The 10,308-nt window shown below is 37.8% G+C and overlaps 1 protein-coding gene across 1 annotated transcript; it reads right to left on the bottom strand.

Annotated features, from left to right (window-relative positions):
• Positions 1 to 6,159: 6,159 nt before the first annotated feature.
• On the bottom strand, positions 6,160 to 9,469 carry LOC306883290 (L-threonyl-[L-threonyl-carrier protein] 4-chlorinase-like). The gene is made up of 8 exons (XM_079438450.1): positions 9,429 to 9,469; positions 9,290 to 9,338; positions 8,663 to 8,895; positions 7,312 to 7,585; positions 7,116 to 7,207; positions 6,891 to 7,030; positions 6,668 to 6,772; positions 6,160 to 6,578 (listed from the first exon to the last, which is right to left on the bottom strand). Exons 3-8 carry the CDS (start codon positions 8,790 to 8,792, stop codon positions 6,486 to 6,488), a joined length of 834 nt encoding a protein of 277 aa, XP_079294576.1. The 5' UTR covers positions 8,793 to 8,895; positions 9,290 to 9,338; positions 9,429 to 9,469; the 3' UTR covers positions 6,160 to 6,485.
• Between the last annotated feature and the right edge of the window lie 839 nt (positions 9,470 to 10,308).

Raw genomic sequence — 10,308 nt, 5'->3', positions numbered from 1 at the left:
GCTGGTGTTGGTCCACTGTGTTTTATCAAGGGCAGGGTCAATGCAGCTAGCTATCAGGAGATTTTGGAGCACTTCATGCTTCCATCTGCTGAAAAGCTTTATGGAGATGAAGATTTCATTTTTCAGCACGACCTGGCACCTGCTCACAGTGCCAAAACCACTGGTAAATGGTTTACTGACCATGGTATTACTGGCCTGCCAACTCTCCTGACCTGAACCCCATAGAGAATCTGTGGGATATTGTGAAGAGAAAGTTGAGAGATGCAAGACCCAACACTCTGGATGAGCTTAAGGCCGCTATCGAAGCATCCTGGGCCTCCATAACACCTCAGCAGTGCCACAGGCTGATTGCCTCCATGCCACGCCGCATTGAAGCAGTCATTTCTGCAAAAGGATTCCCGACCAAGTATTGAGTGCATAACTGAACATAATTATTTGAAGGTTGACTTTTTTTGTATTAAAAACACTTTTCTTTTATTGGTCGGATGAAATATGCTAATTTTTTGAGATAGGAATTTTGGGTTTTCATGAGCTGTATGCCAAAATCATCAATATTAAAACAACAAAAGGCTTGAACTACTTCAGTTGTGTTGTAATGAATCTAAAATATATGAAAGTCTAATGTTTATCAGTACATTACAGAAAATAATGAACTTTATCACAATATGCTATTTTTTTGAAAAGGACCTGTATATATATATATTGTCTATATGTATTGTATATATTGCTTTTAATAGCAGCAGCAAATATTATTTGTCCTTTTGGAACACTTTATAAAAGTTTGAGTCTTTGTTCTGTCAAAGAGGGGAAAAGAAAAGCGTTTTTTTTGGAATGTGAGTCGAAACCGGAGCGTGCATCTGCAGAGCTTCAACACTCGGACTTCTTCTCGTAAAACAGTCTTCTCTTGTTGATAGCATCATTGAATTATGCATTAACGGTCAGGAAATTCCAGGAGAGTCTGACGCTGGAATATTTCCAGATACAACGTTTTTTGTACTGTTCTGGTTGAATTATGCTTAAGTGATAAAAAGCCACAGTGAAGTCCTGTTCTGGAATACATCCAGATGTTTCACTCAAATCTCTCCTGGTTTTTAGAGGTCTCCTGAGATAAAGAGATTTAGGGCAGGAAATCGGCCAGCCAGTTAAATGCAGATCGATCATGTATTAACTTTTTCTACGACTTGCAGATGCTGGGGTGAAAGGTTCCTTGGAATGTGCTGAGTTGAGATTATATGTGTGTGTCCTCTTTTCGACAAGGCTTTACAGATATGTCCCAAAAACCTTCAAACTGGCTGTAATTAAGCTTCTCATTAAAAAAACACAACTTGACCTCAAAGAATTAATCAATTACAGACCGATCTTGAATCTCCCTTTTCTGTCAAATATATTAGAAAATGTAGTATCATCACAACTATGTTCCTTCTTAGAGAAAAATGCTATATGTGAGGATTTCCAGTCAGGTTTTAGACCATATCATAGTACTGAGACTGCTCTCATTAGAATAAAAAAAGACCTGTTCTAATCATCTGATCATGGCTGTTTCTCTCTATTAGTGCTACTGTATCTTAGCGCCGCGTTTGACACTATCGACAACAACATTCTTTTAAATAGACTAGAAAATTTTGTTGGCATTAGAGGAAGTGCACCCGGCATGGTTCAAATCGTACTTATCTGACCGGCATAAATTCGTGGCAGTAAATGAAGAGGTATCATACCAATCACAAGTGCAGTATGGAGTCCCTCAAGGCTCAGTACTAGGCCCCTTACTTTTCACTCTTTACATGTTACCCTTGGGAGATATCATAATCGCGTTATGCAGCAGCTAGAGTTCTTACTAGAACCAGGAAGTATGACCACATTAGCCCGGTTTTGTCAACACTGCACTGGCTCCCTATTAAACATTGTGTACATTTTAAGATCTTGCTAATTACCTATAAGGCTCTGAATGGTTTGGCACCTCAGTATTTGAGTGATCTCTTATCACACTATAATCCTCCACATACAATACGTTCTCAAAACTCTGGCCATTTGATTATACCTAGAATATCAAAATCAACTGCGGGCGGGAGATCGTTTTCCTATTTAGCGCCCAAACTCTAGAAAAATACACCTAACACTGTTCGGGAAGCAGACACCCTCTGTCAGTTTAAATTTAGATTAAAGACCCATCTCTTCAACCTGGCTCACACATAATACACTATCGCATTTCTATAATTCAAATCTGTTAAAGGATTGTTAGGTATCCAGATCAGATGGTGGATCAGGACCTAGAGATGACCTCTACAGCCTCGAATGTCAGAGACCAGGACAACTAAATGAGCCCCAGAGACTGATCCCCAGTGAATACCCTGTCTCCAAGACGTCCATCGGGACAAGACCACAGGAACTAGATGAGTCCTTTGCACAATCTGACTCTGCTGCAGCCTAGATTTAAACTGCTGATTTTGTCTGGCCAGAGGAGAATGACACTATTTCGACACGCTATTTCCCCATCTAAATACTGTAAAGCTGATGTAAAGCCACCCAACTTTATATCAAGCTGAAGTAAAGCTGCTTTCACACAATTTGCATTGTTAAAAACGCTATACAAATAATAGTGACTTGACTTGGATTGTGGGCTCCCTGAAGGCTTTACTCTAGCACCCATTTTATTTTATTTGTATATGCCTCCCCTCGGATCTATCTTTGAGAAGCATGGTATAAGTTATCATTGTTATGCAGATGACACACAAATATATTTTCCTTTGAAACATAAGAATGGATTAGACCCGGTGGTCAACTGCCTCTTCGATGTTAAAGCATGGATGTCCCTAAATTTTTTAAGTCTGAATGAGAGTAAAACTGTGGATTGTGGAGATTACCCCTTCTGATACACACTGTATACCAATATACTGTATATGCATAACTAAATCTTGGTGTTCTGGCACCTTATGTAAAGCTGTACGTGAAAAATCTGGATGTGGTTTTGGACAGTGCTTTAAAGCTTGATAGAAAAGTCAACCAAGATGTGAAATCAAGCTTATATCAGTTGCGAACCCTGGTAAAAAAATGAAGTCCTTTCTTTTTTTTACTAATTTTGAAAGAGTAATCCATGCTTTTACCACCACAAGGCTTGATTATTGTGACTCTCTTTATTTGGTGATCAGTCAATTTTCCTGAAACCGCCTTCAGATGGTTCAAAATGCGACTGCCAGAGTCGTGACGGGAGCTCGAATGCGTGCGCATATTACCCCTGTCCTTCAGTCTTTACATTGGTTACCAGTGTGCTACAGGATTCATTTTAAAGTGCTCTTATTGGTTTTGTATGTCTTTAAATGGTTTGGCACCCTCATACCTCTCTGATCTGTTGCTAGACCACCAACCTGCAAGAGTGCTTAGGTCTGCCAATTTAAGGCTCAGTGGTTCCTAGAACCAGACTCAAGTCTAGGGGTGATCGAGCATTCGCCGTAGCGTCTCCGAGACTTTGGAATAGTCTACCTACATAAATCAGAACCGCCCCTACACTATCCATTTTTAAATCTAGGTTAAAATAATTTTTATTTGCTCTGGCTTATTATTTATGATTCGCATTTGCTTTGCCTTGTGTTTTGCAGTTTTATTTGTGACCTTGTCTTTGTCTTAATTCTGTTAATGGTTGTTTATTTTGTACAGAACATTGGTGAGTTGTGCTTAGTAGTGCCTTATAATTAAATTGACATTGAAATTGAATTTGTCCTGCATGAAAATTGCAGGCTGATTGGGTGATGAATGCAGGGAAGGAACCACATGTTGCTGAAGAAGTTTCTGATAAAGATTTGCATTCACTCTGCCATGTAGCTGTACAGTATAAGAGGCCCAACTCCTGCTGCACAAAACATCCTCTAAACCATGACACTTCCTCCTCCACCTTTCACTGACTTCTTTAGGCACTTGGGCTTCAGTCTTTCCCCAGTTTGAGGCCAAACAAAATGTTTCCCATCAGACCCAAACAAATTAAACTTGCTCTCATTACTAGAGAGAACTTTGGACCAGTTCTTCTCTCTTGATCAGTGCAGAGTGCTCTTTCAGCTGCAGTGTTGAACCGATTCCACATTGAAAGTCTCCACATTCTCCTGTCTTCTCTTGCATTTGTCTTACATGGACGACCAGCCTTTTTGGGGACTTGATCTCACAATATTCGAGAAATCACAGATCTGGAATGACCTGATGTCATATGATTAAGGAAATTAGCACCAGATGCCAGATTAACACCAATAACTTGGAGGTATCTGTAAGTGTTCTCTGATTTCGATCAGAGTTCTATTTCAAATACAGCATTTGAGTTTTTTTTTTATACTGTGCTTCAGAATAAAATTAATTTATGAAATATGCTTTAAAAGCTCCTGTTAGGATAACTTAAAATGTAGATGTACATGAAAAGTAGATGTTAGAATGAAGTTGTGTTTAGAGACAAGGGTTGAAAACATGTGTTATTCCTGGTTTTCATTTTTTTCTTATTAACTTTAAATAGGCTAAATATTTTGTAATTACAAACAAAATCAATTACATCATTACATTAAATATTATTGCCAAAGGGAAAATATTACTTATCCAGTAAAAAAATAAATAGTCTGCAATATTTATTTTCAGTGTGTGATGCTGGCCATTGTGTGCTTTTAAAATCTCTTTACAGTGCACAATCAGCCATTTTTCTCTGCATGAATCCAATAATCAACACCGCAGCTAAGGCTTCACCACTTTTTTCACTGTCATATCCCATCTCTCTCTACTTTTTACCTTCTTTGGACAGTTACAGAAATGTGATGATGAATTTTTCTTTTGCTGTTGGAGTGAAGGGGAACAAATTGTTGACTTCCATGTTCCACACCCTGAAATGTGAAAAGGGTCTCTGACACGTTATACATACATGATACTGTCCTGAAAGGAAAAAGTCTGAAGTCTTAACTGCATCAAATTCAGGAACTAGGAAAGAGACACCTGTACCCACAATCTATAGGACATCAGCATAGTTTGAATTTACCCTGATCGACTTCATCACACTGATGATGACTAAATAAACAAGCTGATATGTAGTTTCAAAGTCACTTATAGTCAAGTGAATGTCTGTTGAGAGCATCAAAATAAAGATATTAAACAGACAGTCTACTAATACTTGTCACACTCTGCCAGGGAGCACAGAACAAGGAAGCCAGGAGATAAGGAATTCACAAAAGAGTCTTTTAATCAGCAACTGGGAGCATGGGAGGAACAGGAAACAAGAGGAATGATGTTCAAGATCTGATAAACACTAACTGAAACTGGGGCTTATAAACACTGGGTAATAGGGGAAGACGATGAGACACACCTGGAGCAAATTAAATCAATCAGACTGGGGAGAAACTGGGTCACAGGGGAGCAAAACACACACAAGACAGTCCACAATGCTGACAATACTCTAATGACTGCTTGTTGACATGGAGTTGCAAAGTTACTTATAGTTAGTTAGAGAATGTATTACTAGAATGAATGAGCTGGATTCACTCCAGATACTCATACCCATGTAGTTTTCCCATCTTATTTTTTGTTTAAAATTTTCCCATATGTCGCCACCAAGAGCCTAACAAATGTTTTGAGTCTTCAGGAGAACTGAAGATGAAGATATTGTGTCGACTAGTGACTGAGGTTATTATCAGCTCGCTTGTTTGAGATAAATCTAGATCTAAGAGCAAGACCCAAATTAATGAGACCAAGACACAGACCAAGACCATGTCTATGTGTGATCTGTAGAGGTTTCAAGACCAAAGGCCAGATTTACTAACAGCTCATACCAGTGAAAACCCCCTTTTGACTTTAAAAAACCACTGCCAGGATTTACTGAAGGCATACAGTGAAAAAATAGAGCTGAAAAAGCATGGGCAGTTATTTTTGTGGTTGACCTTATTGCATATGCATTTGTAGGAGTTTCCCTTTCAACATTTATGGGAGGAGAGGATTTAAAGGTTTGCGGCAGAGTGTTTAGTAACATTTGCGACATTACTTAACACCCAGGAAAAGCATGTCTTAACCCATATTGCACTGGACGTGGTTGCAATAGTTGGTCATTTGTGCTGCTTTTGGTGGATTGCATTATGTGTTGTTGTTGTTGCTCTGTCTTTTCTCTATTTGTTGAATCATTTGCAAATGACTTAAACATCCAGAGGTAATATTTAACAATTTATTGAATATTTCAGATCAGTTCCATATTCAGAAAGTGACAAAGGACACATATAGTTCAAAATCCCATAACACATGATTTCCTGAAAAGCCTGAAAGATATATACCCAAATTGTAAATTAAATATGTATATATGACAAATATATATAAATATAAACTTTCAAATTGTCACAAGTACTGTTAACTAATAAGAAAAACAGGTAGAACAGCTGAAAACGCTGTTTCATTTGACACACACACACATTGTTAGAGTTTAAGTAGTTCATAAAGCCAAAGCACCCATGTCTTAAATAAAGAGGTCATTATAAAGCCGGTCACAGTTTGGAGGTTTTGTTGGAGAAATGGTTGTATTTGTCAACACCGCTGACCAGCACCGTGGCAGGAAAAGTCCTGGGACGCTCAGGGTCCTGTCAGCAAAAAACACATTTATATGCTTTTTCCAGCTAAATGTCTGCGGATATGTCTATGTGAAATGTAAACTGAGTGTGATGTTTACCTGGATTGGATAAGTGTATGTAGGGACATATCGGATCACATAGCCACAGCGCCTCCTATTAGATGTGTTGGGATCGCTGGCATGAACCAGAAGTCCATCATGGATCTGAATCCAAAAACAAACTTGAATTAAACTCAGATATAAGCTCGCTGTGATTGGTTCCATGGGTCTGACTGCATGGGAGTGTGTTATTTTTTCAGACAATGTAAAGAAATGTACTCACAGACATCTGACCAGCTTGAAGGGGGCATAAGATGGCCTTCTCCGTCTCCACCATCTCCTCTGGGATCTCTTGATTGACGCTCAGCATGTTGCCAGCTCGTTTGGACTGGCAATGGGGCAAAAGACCAGAGCAGTGGCTTCCTGTTGGGAAATAAATTTAGACATGTTACAAACCAGACAAAGTGACACGATCCGTCTTGCATGCAAACAGAGACAGTGTTTATACCTGGAATAACCTGCAGTGCTCCATTGTCCTCAAGTGAGTCATCCAGAGCGAGCCAGACTGACAGAACAGGACCTCCATCAAAGCCCCAGTACCTGGAAACCAACATAAGATGATTACGGAAAACTTGGAATGGATATCTAAGCCAACAGAAACCCAAAATACCGTATTTAATTTTCTTCTGTGGAATTGTGCTTACTTCATATCCTGGTGCCAGGCCACAAACGGCATCACTTCTGTCTTCACATTGCCGTTCTTTGCCTTATCACAGGTGTTGTTTGGTTGGATGACGACATTGCTTTCTTGCGTTTTATTTACTGGATATTTACAAATGAATCTGGAGTCCAGCATGATGACGTCCGGCCCCAGAACCGCTGTGACCGCCTCCAGAAGCTTAGGGTGCTTGGTGAGGCCCATCACCCAGTCACAATCCTTGTGGATGTTATGAAGGCTGTAAGCGGTGTAATCTTCACCTGTTGAGGAATATTGGATTAATCCAAGTCCAAACCTCAATTCTAAGGCTTATATAGTCAAATCAAAAATTATTCAGACACTAGATTTCTAGATATTTCTAGACACTAGAATTTTTTATGTCTATTTATTAGTGGGTGCAGCACACTATAGTTCATAAATGTTAGTGAGGAATGGATAGCAAAATACCAAATAACTGTGACATATTAATCCCAAAAATTGGACTACCAGTAAAACTGATACAAATTTGGGACCAAAAATGTGACCTTGGACCACAAAACAAGTCACATGGATATATTTGTAGCAATAGCCAACAATACATTGTATGGGTCTAAATTATATTTTTTTCTTTTATGCCAAAAATCATTAGGATATTAATTAAAGATCATGTTTCATGAAGATATTTTGTAAATTTCCTACCATAAATATATACAAATTAAATTTTTGATTAATAATAAGCATTGCTAAGGCCTTCATTTGGACAACTTTAAAGGCGATTTTCTCAATATTTAGATTTTTTTTGTTAGCACCCTCAGATTCCAGATTTTCTGTTGTCCTATCCTAACAAACCATACATCAATGGAAAGCTTATTTATTCAGCTTTCAGATGATGCATATATATATATATATATGCATATAATAAAATATATATTTATACAATAATATATAATAAAATATATATAATAATTTGTCAGTCATAAGGGTCCCATATATATATATAGGACCCTTATGACTGACAAATTATTCAGACACTTTGACCTTAGCATGTTTTGCTTAAGTGTTTTTATTTTTTTTATTGCTAATGCAGTTTTTTGTACACCAAAGACTGAACAAAATGAAGCTATGCTTGGTAACTGGTTGAGCTAAATTGGTATTATCTAATTGTGTGCTTACATTTAACAGCTGACAGCTATTCAACCGAATTCATTACATACCTTTCTATCAAAGTTATCTGACATTATCAAGATTAATTCTGACACAGTTTTACTCTGAGTTCTTGTCATATTTTATTACCATTTTCTAAACTATAGCGAGCAAACAGTGATAATGTGAGAAATGTTGAAGGTGCTGAAGCTCACCATGTTTTCTCTCCAGCTCAGCGAAGGCATCCCGGGCCTGCTGAAGCTCTTCAGGACTCAGGATGGGGATAGCTGACATGTACCCCTGCTTCTCGTACAAGGCCTTAACCTCAGCCGCGTCTCTCTTCATGTCTGAAAATGTAGTGAAATTTCCGCTTGTCTACTGGAGATGTTATGAGAACGCCGTCTCTTGCTTCGTTTGCTTCTCAAGGGCTAAAGCTCAGCTGTGCAAACTACACAGGGAAAGAAAACCTGTTTTTATAACCTGGACAAAAAGATGGGAAACAAAACTTTGCATCCACGTTCAGTCATTTCCCTTCCTGACCTCTGAAAACCTCCTTGTTTTGGCTCTACTCCTCCCCACTTATTCATGGCACATTTATTCTGGGTTGTTTATGCAGGAACAGAGAGTGCTATAGTGACTGGAGGCAATGGTCCATGAGCAATTAAACATGCTACTCTTAAGCGCATGAGGGTGGAGGTGAGCCTCAGTTTGCAGATCTGTTAAACGCTGGCAGCTAGAATGCATACTCAGGCTTTACCATCTGTTTAGTAGACTCATTTTCATTGCTAAAGTTCACAGAGTGTGTGTAGACAACAACAAGAACAAAAAAAAAAAACACGCACCTGAGTCAGAAAGATGCTGATTTCCTATAGTGCTGAGTCTTGGTTCAAGCTGTAGACAAAGTTAAAAAAACAGTATGAAACAATTATAAATCTATCGAGGAAAGTATGGAAACTGAATCATACTGAATTCAGCCAATACCTGGTCTTTGCTCTTCAGGCTGTTTCTTCCTGAGATGTCTTGCTCTTCACTGTCAAACTGTGTTTATATACAATACGTTGTGATTAGGCTCCTCCTCCAAAATTACCTTATGACACTCTTTACTATTTTAGACTCCAGGGGAAAAATAAATAAATATTTTAACCACCCAATCATAAATGTTTGGGTGTGTAGGTATGCCAAATATGTTACAACATGCTGAGCTAGTCATCTGATGATGCTGGAAATTCTAGGACGACTTGAAAGAGCATTTCCTTTTGTGAGTAAGATTCTTTGTGTTTATCTGTAACCGGATAATAATCAAGAACACAATGCCTTTGTTGACTCTCCCAGTATGTGATGAATGTGACACATTGTCAGCTGCTGGAGACAACATTATAGTAAAGCAAAGTCATTTATTCATATATTAACATTTACCCAAACCATAGGTACTTGCTATATATTGCACTATTTATTTATCTATTCAAATCTGTGAAAAGTGTCTAAAGTTCAACAAAATAAAGGCTTAATTATTCAAATAAAATATTTAAAATAGTTTCTATTTCCAGTTCATATTTTTTTGTTATATTTTAAATACTATTCTATGTATGTGTTGACTTTTATAGCATTATTGATTTTTTTTCTGCTAAAACTATGTGCAACTTTAGTCATATATTATTATTATTATTCATAGTCCGAAAATTATTAGGATATTACGAAAATATCATGTTCCATGAAGATATTTAGTAAATTTCCTACCATAAATATATCAAAACTTCATTTTTGATTAGTAATATGCATTGCTAAGAACTTCATTTGAACAACTTTAAAGGAGATTTTCTCAATATTTAGATTTTTTTGCTCCCTCAGATTCCAGATTTTC

Source organism: Barbus barbus (genome assembly GCF_936440315.1).
Source record: "Barbus barbus genome assembly, chromosome: 17".
NCBI lineage: Eukaryota > Metazoa > Chordata > Actinopteri > Cypriniformes > Cyprinidae > Barbus > Barbus barbus.
This window is presented reverse-complemented; position numbering and strand designations above follow the sequence as displayed.